General features: G+C 47.5%; 3 protein-coding genes across 3 annotated transcripts; 1 reads left to right on the top strand and 2 right to left on the bottom strand.

Moving 5' to 3' along the window:
• Positions 1–2,297: 2,297 nt before the first annotated feature.
• On the bottom strand, positions 2,298–5,510 carry EAH_00005920 (hypothetical protein; the record flags this gene model as incomplete). The annotated part of the gene is made up of 8 exons (XM_013396397.1): positions 2,298–2,467; positions 3,235–3,337; positions 4,054–4,103; positions 4,347–4,449; positions 4,545–4,586; positions 4,708–4,769; positions 4,996–5,164; positions 5,439–5,510. The coding sequence occupies 8 exons, from the start codon at positions 5,508–5,510 to the stop codon at positions 2,298–2,300; spliced, it is 771 nt and encodes a 256-aa protein (XP_013251851.1).
• Positions 5,511–7,152: 1,642 nt separating this feature from the next.
• Positions 7,153–9,700, bottom strand: EAH_00005930 (endonuclease/exonuclease/phosphatase domain-containing protein, putative; the record flags this gene model as incomplete). Its single annotated transcript, XM_013396398.1, has 2 exons — positions 7,153–8,386; positions 8,679–9,700. 2 exons carry the CDS (start codon positions 9,698–9,700, stop codon positions 7,153–7,155), a joined length of 2,256 nt encoding a protein of 751 aa, XP_013251852.1.
• A 968-nt stretch (positions 9,701–10,668) lies between these two features.
• Positions 10,669–12,901, top strand: EAH_00005940 (hypothetical protein, conserved; the record flags this gene model as incomplete). The annotated part of the gene is made up of 3 exons (XM_013396399.1): positions 10,669–10,902; positions 11,146–11,339; positions 11,569–12,901. 3 exons carry the CDS (start codon positions 10,669–10,671, stop codon positions 12,899–12,901), a joined length of 1,761 nt encoding a protein of 586 aa, XP_013251853.1.
• Positions 12,902–14,372: the final 1,471 nt, after the last annotated feature.

Below are 14,372 nucleotides of genomic sequence, written 5' to 3' on the forward strand. Positions count from 1 at the left end.
CGCAGCTGCATCACTACTTGCTGCTGCTGCTGCTGCTGCTGCACCGCTACTTGCTGTAGCTCTTGCTGCAGCGCTACCTGCTGCAGCTGCTGCTGCAGCACTATTTGCTGCTGCTTCTGCTGCTGCAGCAGCAAGGTGAAAATCTCACATGGAAGCAAGAGACCCAGAGCATTTCCTTCTGTTGCATGCAGAGCCACTGTCTAAAGAAGGTTTTCATTGATCGCTTATTATTAAGACAATTGTTTTAAAAGTGTTTTGTATTGGCAGTCCTTAGACAGCCTCCACTAAATCAGAAATATACAAAAAACAGCAGCATTAAGCAAGGCTGCATGCTGTATAATACAAGTTGCTGCTGCTGAGACACCTGAAGAACGTAGTTATATTATATCCGTTTTGTTTTGTTTTGTAAGGAAAGTGCTGCATGCACTCGCAAGAGAAATGAAGAAGCCCCAAATAAAAGAAAGAATAGATAGCCAATGAGAGGAAACAAGCAGAAGTTCAGAGGTAAAGAGACATAGAGAGACACAAAATAGCAATAATAATAATAATAATAATAATAATAATAATAATAATAATAATAATAATAATAATAGTAATAGTAATAGTAATAGTAATAGTAATAATAATAGTAATAATAATAATAATAATATCTCTTTTTGTTTTAATAAAGAAAAAGAAAAAAGACGCAACACAAGATAAGAGAAATTAGGAGAAGGGAAGAAACCCTTCAATGCATTGTTTGTTGCTGCCAATAATAATAATAATAATAATAATAATAATAATAATAATAATAATAATAATAATAATAATAATAGTAAACTAAATAAACAAAAAAAAAGAGAAACACAGCAGTGAAGTACTCCCAATACATATCCTGAAAAATGCAGCATCAGCAGAAGTTGTTTCAATAGCAGATGCTGCAGTAGCAGCAGCAGAAAGAGGTGCTGCTGCTGCTGTTGCTGCTGCTGCAGCAGCAGTAGCAGCAGCAGCAAGAGCAGCACGGATACCTTTCTGTGCGCATTAGTGCAACGCCCGCAAATATCTGAGGTGTATATACACCTCACAGATAAGAGTAAAGAAGATATGCTGCTGTATATACACCTCAAAGATCAGAGTAAGGAAGATCTGCTGCTGGTAACGATGTTTTTACTTCACCCATTTGTGTGTTCTTTAGTTGGGCTCCGCGGCAGACAATTCGTTGTAGAGCTGAAAACAACCACATGCTCTCCTTTTAGGGTTTAGGGTTTAGGGTTTAGGGTTTAGGGTTTGATCCCGGGTGTATGTATACACCTCAGCGGTGTTCTTTCCTACTTTGTTCTCAACTTAAACCCTAAAATAAAAATCTTCATTTGCATACCAGCGGCCTATTGCACGCTACTACAAACAACCGTCTCATCTGCTGCTGCTGCTGCTGCTGCTGCTGCTGCTGCTGCTGCTGCTGCTACATGACTTACTGCCCAGGCAGACTAGCTCGACAGTGAGAAGTACATAGGCTTGCACCAATCTGCAGAGATAAAAGGAAATACATACATCAATATATGCATACATACATAAATGCATGCGGATGTAGGTAAGGCAGCAGTTTCGTAAGAAGACAAAGACAGCAGCAAATAGAAGGTGAAATGGAGGTGTATGTATGTACAGTGCAAGCAGCAGAACAAACGCTCTGATATACGCTGCTGCTGCTGCAGCTGCTCCTGCAGCAGCTGCTGCTGCATTTAAAATGTATTAATAATGCCTTACGGGAAGCTGCTGAGGAAACAAATAACAAAAAGAGGAGTTAAAGAGAAGGCAGTCCCCCTAAACAATATACGCATACAAACAAACAACTCCCAGCTGGTGCAGCAGCAGCAGCAGCAGCAGCAGCAGCAACAGCAACAGCATCAAGGTTCCGAAGAGGAAGAATAGCAGCAGAAGCAGAAGCAGCAGCAGCATGATCAAACGCAGCAGGAGATATAAAAATATGCAGCGAACGGAGCAGCATATCCGGATGGTGCTTCTGCAGCAGCAGCAGCAGCACATGCAGCAACAACAGCAGCAGCAGATGCAGCAGCAGCAGCAGCAGATGTAGAAGAAGACAAAGACAAACCAGAAACAAAGACGAAGGAATGTTCTCCTTTGGAGGGGATGAGTCGCAGCCTCCGCATTTAGCAGCGACAAGACCATCAGCAACACTGCAACACCAACATACACCCTAAACCCTAAACCCTAAACCCTAAACGCTAAACCCTAATATTTTGAGCTGCATGCTGTGCACTTCCCCGGAGACCCCTCAAGCGCAAACCCTAAAGCCAACGCTATATACGCTGAACCCCGTTCAAAACCCTAAATCGATGATGATGATGCTGCTGCTGCTGTTGCTGTTGCTGTTGCTGCTGTTGTTGCTGCTGCTGCTGTTGCTGCTGCTGTTGCTGTTGCTGCTGACCTGAAGCGACGCCCGTGGTGATGTGTAGAGGCAGAGCACAGACTGCAGCAGCAGCAGAGGAGACAGCAGCAGCAGCACCAGCAGCAGAAGAAAGAAAGAGACGAAAAGCAAAATGATTTGTTTTAAACAAAACAAAACAAACAAACAAAACAAACAAACAAATATAAATACACCCTAATATCAACACATCAGCAGACAGAAGAAAAACCCAGCAGCAACAAAGGGCTGCAAAGACAGACAGAGAGACAGAGATATAAACAGAGACAGAGACAGAGATAAATAAATATATATATAGATAGATAGAGACAGAGAGAGAGGGAAAGATAGATAGATAGATAAATAGATAGATAGATAGATAGATAGATAGATAGATAGATAGATAGATAGATAGATAGATAGATAGAGAGACAGACAGAGAGAGAGAGAGAGAGAGAGAGAGAGAGAGAGAGACAGAGAGAGAGAGAGAGAGAAGGAGACAGATTGCGCAGAGTCAAGAGAGCAGACAAACGAGAGAGATGAAGCAACGAGAAAAGCAAAGGAATAAACACTCAATTAATAAAACAATTAATTAAACAAACTAATTAAATAAATAAAATGATGAAATAATAACAATAAAATTATAATAACAATAAAATAATAATAACAATAAAATAATAATAATAATAATAATAATAATAAAAATAATGCATACTACTAAATAATAATAATAATAATAATTATAATAATAATAAAATAAATAATGCATAATAATAAGAGGGTAATAAGAAGAAATAAACAAAGAGAATTAATATATAATAAACAAGACTTACGATAAGTATAAAGAGCTGCAGGGTTAAGTTGGTGAGGAGAGACAGAGGCGCCCAGCAGACACAAAAGAGCAGAGGCAGCAACTCCCAAAGCAACCATAGACAGCTGCACCACACACAAACCCTAAACCCTAAACCCTAAACACTAAACCCTAGACCCTAGACCCTAAACCCTAAACCCTCTAAACACTAGACGCTAAACACTAAACGCCAAACGCTAAACGCTAAGCACTAAACGCTAAACCCTAAACCCTAAACCCTAAAGAAAGCGAAAAGTAGATGCATAAGCGCAAACACCGCCAACCTTGAGGTTGGCGGTGTTTGCGAGAGAGAGGGAGAGGCCTATTATATGTTTGAAGATACAATGAGGTGTATATACACCTCAGCTGCTGCTCTATTTGCTGCTGCTTTTCTTTTTACTTTATTGTTATTCTACTACACTCACCACACCATTTGTACGGGCGTCTGTCTGCCCCCCTTCAACTCCTTTAGCAGAGAGCAGCAAAAACAGCAGCAAACCGCCGCAACGAGCAGCGAGCAGCAGCAAAGTAGAGAAGAACTTTAAAAGAGGTAAGCCAAGGCCGTCCTGCATAAACAGAGGTTAGCGAGATAAAGAAAAAGAAATACATACTGCTCTAAACCCTAAACCCTAAACCCTAAACCCTAAACCCTAAACCCCCTGTGTCTGACCGCAGCGTAGACAATCAGGTGAAAGGTTTGCAGCAGCACCGATGCTCCCAGGAAGCAGCAGCAGCAGGTAGCAGCAGCAGCTAGAGGGGAGGCTTGTCGCTGCTGCTGTCTGTACACTCGGTGGCTGCTAACGCAGACAGCTATAGCTAAGAAGGAGATCAGCATGTGCAGCTGCAGCAGCCCTGCAGCAGCAGCAGCGCAAACAGTCGCAGCAGCAGCACTGCTGCACCAGCAGATCTTCTGCTGCTGCAAGCAGCAGCAAATATCCGCAGCAGCAACACAACACCGCCCAAAGCCAACGAACTACCCCGAGTGCTTCTCGCACTCGAGCCACAGACACAAACACCTACCTAAACCCTAAACCCTAAACCCTAAACCCTAAACCCTAAACCCTAAACCCTAAACCCTAAACCCTAAACCCTAACCTTGATCCTGGCAAGAAAACTGGCGCGAGAAGAAACCCCCAGGGTTTATAAATGTAACGGAGTAAGCGGCGTTTAAACTCTTGCCTTCGCCACACCGCGTTATCTGCACCAACACCCTAAACCCTAAACCCTAAACCCTAAACCCTACACCCTAAACCCTAAACCGGTAATAAGGCGAAGGGATGCGAAAGGATTTACCCATGCTGTCATTTCCTTCCCATCCATACTCGAATCAACAGCCTGAGGCCGCAGCATAAACCCTAAACCCTCAATTCTATGCATACTCACAGCCAAAGCCTTAACCCCAAACCCTAAACCCTAAACCCTAAACCCTAAACCCTAAACCCTAAACCCCGCTTACTAAATTGAGCTCGAAGAAAGCGGGAGCTCCCCCTCTTGCCTGCTCTTCCTTGGAAAGACCAACTGCACACACCGCTCGCTCGAAACCCTAAACCCTAAACCCTAAACCCTAAACCCTAAACCCTAAACCCTGAGTTTGACCCCCTCTTTAGTTGGTGTAAATATCTGTCTGAAACCCCTAAAAAGCAGAGGCCTGTGCAAGCTGTGTACATTGCCATCCCCACGCAAACCCTAAACCCTATCCCTCTCTGCAGTGTTTAGGGTCTAGGGTTTAGGGTTTAGGGTTTACCTAGGGCCTCCCTGATACGCGCATTGTTCTGAAGGGCGTTGCATGTAGCTGTTACTGCCTCCTCGCTGTCAGCGTCGAGAGACACTCCAGCATTCAGTGAAGCCTGTCTATATTCTTCTACTGCTGATTTGGAGTGTATAAGCAGCTCGTGCCCTTCCTCTTGCAGCATCTGTGCAGTGTACATACATCCCAAACCCCAAACCCTAAACCCTAAACCCTAAACCCTAAACCCTCAAGGTCACAGCGGAAAATCCAGCAGCAAAACAGCCCGCATGCAACAGCGCTCAGGTGTATACGCAGCTTTGTTAGGTACAAAGGCAGACGCAAAGATTTTCTCCTCTTAATAACAGCAACAACAACAGCAACAACAGCAACACTATGTTGAGGTGCCTATACACCCCAGCAAACAAACCTCAGAGATTTGCAGTGTACGTACACCTCACCGTCTCAGCCACCAACGCGCCGCTCGAACCCGGAGGCACAGAGAAGCAGAAGTCGCCCACAGCTTCAAACATCGGGCCTCTTGCAATTCCAAATACCTTCTTGCTTTCAGCACGTGAGGGCAGCAGCAGCAGCGCAGCAGCAGCAGCAGCAGTAGCAGCAGCAACAGATGCGCTGGTTGATGCTGCTGTAGCTGCTGTTGCCGCCTTCGCGTCCAGCGGATTGCAGCAGAAAAGCAGCAGCAATAGCAACATGCACGGCACCGGCTGCACCTTTAAGGATAGCCTATAGGGGGCCCCTAGGGGGCCCCCTGAGACAGAGTGAAGGGTTTTGGCGGCCATGGGTACAGCGCCCGGGGGCCCCAGGTATATTACCGCCTCAGCCTGAAACCCTCTCTATTTGAATCTATGCAGTATGCTTTATACGCTAATCTTGTATCCCTCCAAAAGAGAAAGGGGTTTTATTTGAGATCAACAGACACTTGCAGCTAAAAGGTCTTTAAGAATGCTGGAGTTTCTTCGAGGAACCGTCAGATTGAGATCTCTGGCTGCAGGTTTGCAATTAGTCTGGGCTGCGGTGAAGAAGGAAGGAAGCAGAGATATAAATGCTGCAGCAAGAACGGCCCTAGAAAGAAGATTGAGTTAAAGAAGAAAAAAAGAAGATCAGCGAAGAAGAAGAAGAAGAAATGTGCATATTTGAACTCCGAGGTGGCTGTGCTCATCAGGAGGTAAAGGGATCAGACAGCGGCGTTGCATCAGTGAAAAAGGAATAATAAATTGAAATATTATGGAAATTCTCTGGAATTAAAAAGAAATACTCAGGTTTTATTCATGAATTCAACTTCGTATATTCAATATTCTTCATGCAGCCACTTGAGGTGCCTGTACACCCGAAATGGGTCCACTGGAAACCAACAGACGGCGCCCATCACCGCCCCTTCTTGTTATTGTAAATGTTTGTAAATTACAATTAAATGTATTTAAATCAAAAATTAAATCAAGATTTCCATCATATTTCAGCAAAATAAACAAAAAACAAACAAATTCTGCTGTCTGCTCACTGCACACATTTAAGAGGCCCGCAACCAACATAAAGTAGATGAAAAAAGAAGAAATTTTCTCTGTATTATATTTTCTTCTTTTGCATGCACTCCGTCTGTATATGTTGGTGTATTGTATTATTATCTTCTGTGTCCATTCTCCCAGCCTTTTGCCTTCACTGTGTGCATGCAGTGTTTATATACAACTACATTCATATGTCTCTCTTAAGTACGGAAAAACTACGGTGTACAGACACCTGGTCTTTGTTCAGTGATTTCAAATAATCTTCGGTTGTTTATACTATGAAGGTTCGATTATTAACTTCAATTATTTGTTTATTCTTTGTCTCATTCATTTGTACTATTTATTGCCTGGCGATGCCCCTAACAGCCTCTAAACCAACAAACATAAAAGAAAAAGAAAACCCAGACGGTGGGCAAACTGCATGCTGTTAATATACTCTGATGAACAAGCGACAAGCTAAGGCACTCCTGGTCTCAGCTATAGCCGAAACAGCTGCAATAGCAGCAGCTGCAGCTGCTGCAGCAACAGCAGCAGCTGCAGCAGCAACAGCTGCAATAGCAGCAGCTGCAGCAGCAGCAGCTGCAACAACAGCAGATTGTTGCAGTGAATTGCTACTGCCCTCGTGACAAGAAGCACAGACTGGTACAACGCTTCACTTTCTTTCCTTTCTTGCTGCTGCTGCTGCTGCTGCTGCTGCATCTGGAGAGGGTTCGACTCGTTTAAAGCGGCAGAGCAGCCCGAAGTGATCAGAAGCAAAACAACCAACGCTAAGGAGCCGCTGCTCTCCAACCAGTTGCAGCTTCACTGGCTGCCACACTGCGCCCCCGCTCCCCTTACTACTACCGCTGCTGCTGCTGCTGCTGCTGCTGTTGCTGCTGCTGCTGTTGCTGCTGCTGGTTGGGCCTAAGGGAGGATCAGCAGTGATGAATATTCTGTCGAAGCGGCAGCGCGGTTTGTATTTGCGTTTGACCTCTGCATGGTTGTCGTTGCGCAGCATATCCCAGGTGTACATACACCCCGGCTCTCTTCCTAGAAACTCCCAAGCGTCAATGGTTCCCTCAGGAACAATCGTTCCGCTGCTGCTGCTGCTGCTGCTGCTGCTGTCGCTGTTGCTGCTGTTGCTATGGGGGCGCTTCGTGCGAGCAAACCCGTGCTGCTGCTGCTGCTGCTGCAGCAGCAGCTCATCGTCTCTTAAGTTGAGATCCCCCGCCAGTATGGCAGTTCTTACCTTCTGCGGCTTCCCTAGGGGAAAGGCATCGGAAAACACCTGCTGCTGCTGCTGCTGCTGCTGCTGCTGCAGTGGGTCTGCTAGGGTAACAGCAGTCATGAGGCTGAAGCAGTGCTGCAGCTGCTCTCGCCGCTGCTGCGCGTAGGGCCGCATGGATTCTAAGTGAGAAGTCAGCAGCAGCAGCGGCTCCGAAGGTCTTTTGCTGCTGCTGCAGCAGCCGTACAGCAGATGTCTCCCCATGCTGCTGCCAGCAAACCACAGTGTCTGCAGCTGCTGCCGCGCTGGCGGTATCATCTGCTGCCTGCACAGCAGCACTGCACAATAGTAGGGACACCCGGGCACTATAGGATCTGCTGCTGCTGCTGCTGCTGCTGCTGCTGCTGTTGATCCCCCTCCAGCGGCTGTGGCCGACCCGTTTCTGCTGCTGCTGCTACTGCTGCTGCTGCTGCTGCTGCTGGATTGCGCCGTCTCTGCGTAGTTAGGGGGCGGGGTAGGGAAGAAAAATCTGTATTTGTGCTGCAGCCGCTGCTGCAGCAGCTTCGCGCTGCTGTCAACTACTTCCTGCAGCAAGACAACAGCAGGCTGCAGCCGCAGCACTTCAGAGCAAACAGCAAGGGTCCTCACCCGCAGCAAACGCTCATCGAGGCCGTCCAAGTTCCTGCAGCAAAAAGCAGCAACAGCAGCAGCAGCAGCAGCAGCAGATGCAGCAGCAGTAGATGTACTAGCAGCGCGGGAGGCTTCCGCAGAAGCAGCAATTGCTGCTGTTGCTGCTGCACTCGCAGGGACGAGAGATGCAAGCAACAATCAGCAGCAGAGAGCCACACGAAGATACAACAGATGTTGCTGCAGAGGAAACCGCTAACCGCAGCAGCAGCAACAGAAGCAGCAGCAGCAGCAGCTGCTGCTGCTGCTGCTGCTGCAGTTGCTGCTGTTGCTGCCTATCTTCTTACCAAGTTAAGAGGTCAAATTCATCTCTACTGATCGGCAGAGCAGTTTCATTAACGGAGTCCTCTGAGGTGTCCATGCTGCTCCTGCTGCTGTTGCTGCTGCTGCTGCTGCTGCTGCTGGCGATGCCCGCAGCTCTGTTTCTCCCGCTGCATTCCTCGAGGCCAGTAGGGATGTCAGGTTGCTTCGGCCTGCTGCTGCTGCTGCTGCTGCTGCTGGCGGTACTCTTGACAGCATGAAGACGTTTGTTGCTTTTGCTTTTGCTGCTGCTGCTGCTGCCGTCAGGACTTCTCCTCGGGCTGCGTCCGCTTTTGTTTGCTTTCCTGCTGCTGTTAGGCGTGTCTGCATGCATCTGCACGTTGCAGTCTCTGCTGCTGCTGCTGCTGCTGCTTCTGCTGCTGTTGCTGCTGCTGCTGCTGCTGCTGTTCGCACGTCTATCAACAGATTTGCTGCCTGCTATTACCGCTTCGACCGCGGAGTCGTCGCTCTCACTGCTGCTGACGTAAATGAGCCCATCATTTCGCTGCTGCTGCTGCTGTTGCTGCTGCTGCTGCTGCTGCTTGTGGATACCCTCTTGTCGCAGCGCGGGCCGCTGCAGGGGTTGCTGCTGCTGTCGCTGCTGCTGCTGTTGCTGCTGGCGATGCAGCTGATATTTCTGGGCGCTGATGCGTCGGAGCTCCGCCACTTCCCTCTCAAGCGCGGCCTCACGCTGTTGCTGCTGCTGCTGTTGCTGTTGCTGCTGCTGCTGCTGCTGCTGCGTGGAAGTGGAGTTTTGTATGTCCATTAGTGTTGCTGCGGTGTACAGGGATGAGGTAGCGCTTCCCTTGGGGCTCGTCGATGCAGCTGCTGTTGAAGAGAGCCTCAGCGGCTCTGCTGCAGAGGCTAGAAGAGCAGAGACAGTTGCTGCAGGAGCTGCAGCAGCAGCAGCAGCAGATTTGCTACGAACGCAGGAGAAGCCAGCGACAGGCAGCGGTGGCAGCACCAAGAGACAGATGAAGAGACAGCCAATAAAGGGCTGCAGGTGCATCAGCCGAGCTGTACATACAGCTCAGAAGGCGACGAAAAAAAGACTATTGAATTGCTGCTAGTTTAGCTGCGCATACACCGCAAAAAGAGCAGCAAAAGAAACTAAAAAACTCTCGATGAGGCCGCACAGACAATAACAGCACAGACCTTCAAACCCTCAACATCCTGAGCCAAACCCTAAACCCTAAACCCTAAACCCTAAACCCTAAACCCTAAACCCTAAGCCGTTTGAGGGGCTGTATGTACATGTTGTGTTGCATGCAAAGCCATCAATAAGAGTCTCGAGACTTTATTTCTTTATAAAAGACTAATTTATTAATTGTGTTTTAATAGAAGATATTTTTTAAAGATTAATATTGAGGTGTACAGGCACCTCAGCTGTATATTTAGCGGAATCTACGGGTTGTTGGTGTGAGTCTTCTTTTGCAGTTGAGGTGTATGCATGAAGAGAATAAAAATATTTTTAATTATTTTTTTGTTTTAATTTATATTTATTAATTTAATTACGCAAAAAAATATTTGTCTTAGCTCTGCACCGGCAGCCCCCGCAGCGAGCGAGCAGCACCTGCCTAGACAGCCGAGGAGGTAATAAGTAATAATATTTCTTTTGAAGTATTTAAATTAATTAAATGAATTTAAATTCTTTTTAAATAAACAAAACAATCAACGGAGCTGCAACAGAGCTGCATGCATATATATAACATACACAACGCTTTGCACATGCAGCCGTACTGTTTAGGAGTTATACTTGGGGTGTATGTACACCTCAGCAGCTATGCTAGCCTCAGCTGATGCCTTCTTATAATAGAATAGAGCAGCAAAAGAAAGGAGAGAGACAGAGAGAGAAGGAGAGTTGCAGCTGTAAGGAAGCAGCAGCTACAGTAGTAGGTAAGAGGGAGGTTAGGGCTGCTGCTGCTGCTGCTGTTTGTTTATTTGCTGCACTTCTCCTGTTGATTCTTAAGACAAACTATGAACGAAGAAGAGAAGAAGCAGACTCCTGAGGGTGTGGCCAGCAGCGGCGGTGCTGCTGCTGCTGGTACCCGTGCAGCTGCAGCAACAGCAGCATCATCAGCACCTGCTGTTGCAGCAACAGCAACACGTGCTGCCGCAGCAACCCCATTACCTGCTGCAGCGGCAACAGTAATACCTGCATCAGCAGCAGCTGCTGCTGCATCAGCAGCAAGCCGAATGCAAAGGGAGAAGGTGCTGTCTCCAGAGTTGCTTGAAGCTAGCAGCAACAACAACAACAACAACAGCAACAGCAGCAGCAGCAGCAGGAGCAGCAGGAGTTTGTCTTGTTGGTCCTTGGAGGAGATTTATTTATGCTGCTTAGGCGGCACTGTGCTGTCAATGCCGTTTGCTCGTTTTAAGTGTCTGCGATACATTTGGCTGTCGAATAATGCATTACTCTCTCTGTCAGCATTATCTTGCTGCTGCTGCTTGAAGGAGCTGTATGCAGACCACAATCAGCTCTTCAGCATTCCTTACCTCAGCAGCAGCAGCAGCAGCTTAGAAGTACTTTCACTTACAAAGAATAACTTGCAAGTGCTGCAGCAGCAGCTGCAGCCTCTTGCTATACTCCGCCGCCTAAGAAATCTTAATCTTAGAGACAACCCTATTGCTTCAGAGACACTCTACAGGTACACTAACCAGCAGCAACAGCTGCTGCTGCTGTTGCTGCTGCTGCTGCTTTTGCTTTTGCTGCTGTTGTTGCTGCTGTTGCTGCTGCTACAACGAAGGAAAGAACAAACGGGAGTGATGCTGCTGCAGCAACACCATCTATATGCAAGGAATGACCTCTATTATTGTTCTCTGATGCTGCTGCTGCTGTTGCTGCTGCTGCTGTTGCTGTTGCTGCTGCTGTCCTAGGCAACGGGTAGTTGAAGTATGTCGCGAGCTGCAGCTGTTAGATTTGCTGCCGCTTAGCAGCGAAGAGAGACAGCTTCTACAGAGCAGCAAACAAAAAGCAAGGTCAAGATGGAAGAAACCCAAGCAGCAGCAGCAGCAGCAGCAGCACAAGCAGCAGCAGCAGCAGCAGCAGCAGCAACAGTTGCTGCTGCAGCAGAAGCAGCAGCTGCAGCAGCAGAAAGCCGCTATGGCCGCTGCATGCACGGTAATGGGGGGCTGCATAGACTTTCGCTTTAACTTCTCTGAGTGCGAGAGGCTGCAGCTGTTAGCAGCAGCAGCAGCAAAAAAAGAAAGAGAGCGAACAGCAAAGACAACTCTATCCCTTAGAGAGCAGCTGCTTGGGGTTGCTGCAGCAGACACAAAGACAACCAATGAAGCAGCAACAGCAGCAGCAGCAACAGCAGCAGCAGCAACAGCAGCAGCAGCAGACACGAACCTCCTCTCCTCACGCGCAAAACGAAGTGCTGCCTCAACCAGCAGCAGCAGCAGCAGCAGCAGCAGCACGTGTTTTGCTGCATGGCAGCTAGATGCTGTGGGGGAGCAGCTGCGTCTTTTGGCTGGCGCAGCGGAACAAAGCGAAGGTAGCAGCAGCAGCAGCAGCAGCGCTAATGCTGTTGCAGCAATGTCTGCTGGTGGTGCTGCAGCAGCAGCAACCAGCAATCGCAGGAGCAGCAGGATGGCGACCGCAAAGCATAATACGACAGAAGGAGCAGCAGCAGCAGCAGCAGAAGCAGCAATTATACCCTTCAAGGAATGTCGAAAGGTTTGCAAGCAGCTGCAGCACGACGCCTTCCTAATTGGGTTGTCTCTTTCTGCTGCTGCAGCAAAAGAACTTGAGGTGTATGCGCAGCTTCGCGCTGAACAAGCGAGGGAAGCAGCAGCAACAGCCGCTTCACCAGCAGCAGCAGGCTCCGCTGCAGCAACACCTGCCCTGAACAAAACAAATGCAGCAGCAACAGCAGCAAAAGGCCGCCCAGCAGCAACTGCAGCAGTGGAGCAGCAGCAGCAGCAGCAAAACAAGGATGCAGCTGCAGCAGAAACGCAGCAGCAGCAGCAGGGTATACCCCTAAAAGATTTCACCAGATGGCTGCTGCAGCAGCACTGGAAGCCAAGGTCTCCGCAGCAAATTCGAGAGGCAGCGGAGTGTCTATACACCCGAGCGCAGCGGCTGCAGCAGCAGTTGCAGCAGCAGCAGCAGCTGCAACCGCAGCAGCAACAGCAGCTGCAGCAGCAAGCCCTCGCTGCAGCAACGCAGGTACATCGCTGCAGCCCCTTGTGCACTGCAGCCAGCTAGCCAGGCAGCTAGCTGCACTCCCAACCGAACCCAACAGCTAGCCAACAGCTAGCTGGGTAGCTGTTGGCTAGCTAGCTAGCTGTTGGGTGTGTATTTAGGGTTAGGTGCAGAGACACCTGAAGTTGTGGGGCGAAATGCCGCAGGCAATTCGACTGTCGACACTCGCAGAGACAACCAAAACCCTCAAGTAAACCCTAAACCCTAAACCCTAAACCCTGAACTCTAAACTCTAAGGCCTAAACTCTTAACTCTAAATCTTAAGCTCTTAACCATAAACCCTTAAGCCTAAATCATAGGTCTTTAACCCTAAACCCTAAACCCTTGCTTCTGCACCATTCCTTGAGCGAACCCTAAACCCTAAACATCGGATTCTCTATACTTCGAGCCTTGAACTTCAAACCCTAAACCCTAAACCCTAAACCCTAGGCCGCTGTTGTTGAATCAAATGCATGCCTATGTTTAATGTCTCTGTGCTGCAGGCCTCCGCCTGAAAAGAAGTGAGGTGTACAGACAGCGGGTTGGGGAGAGCAGGCGGAAGCACCACGTGCTGTGCCCAGCAAACCCTAAACCCTAAACCCTAAACCCTAAACCCTAAACCCTAAAGGGAAGGCGGTAGCTGCTCTAGCTAGCGCCGTAGGTTTGTGGATGCATGAAGGCATTGTTAAGAGCCTGTGGTTTAGGGTTTAGTGGTTACTAGGGTTTCGTGTTTGGGTAGATTAGGGTTTAGGGTTTATGAGGGTTTAGGGTTTAGGGTTTGAACAAGATTATGTTGCTTTAACAACTCAAGAAGCGCGCCGCTCTTAAACATCTCTAAAATTATATCTGCACCCCCTATAAACTCGCGGTGTACATACACCTGAGGGAAGGTCGCCCAGCTGCTGTATTGTTTTGCTGCTATCCTAAGCTCAGCATCAGATAAAACATCAATATAAGGAATGTCGTCCACTCCACACGCCTGAACACCCAAACCCTAAACCCTAAACCCTAAACCCTAAACCCTAAACCCTAAACCCTTGGGCATGATTAGGGTTTAGACGGGGTTTTTGAAGGCAGAGGAATCAAATAAGACAGCGAAAGACAAACCAACACTGCCAGAAGAAATAATATAAATATAAATATAAATATAAATATAAATATGTATATATATATACATTTATATATTTATATATTTATGTATTTAGATAGATAGCATAGATAGGTAGATATAGATAGATTTGATATAGACAGATAGATAGATAAAAAGAGAGAGAGACGGAGAGACAGAGAGACAGAGAGACAGAGACAGAAGGAGTCTGCATTTGAGGTGTACATGCACCTCCTAATCAGCACTAGAGGTGCAACAAGTTTACCTGTAAAGCCTGGACAACAACTCTGCTGAATCCACACTGGGGTTCTTCTGGGCTTCCTTTGATGAAAAGAAAGAGTTTGTTTTTATTTACTAATTCTTTTACTTTATTAATTGCTGCAGCAG

This window comes from Eimeria acervulina, genomic scaffold (genome assembly GCF_000499425.1).
Source record: "Eimeria acervulina Houghton genomic scaffold, Eah_scaff24, whole genome shotgun sequence".
Taxonomy (NCBI): domain Eukaryota; phylum Apicomplexa; class Conoidasida; order Eucoccidiorida; family Eimeriidae; genus Eimeria; species Eimeria acervulina.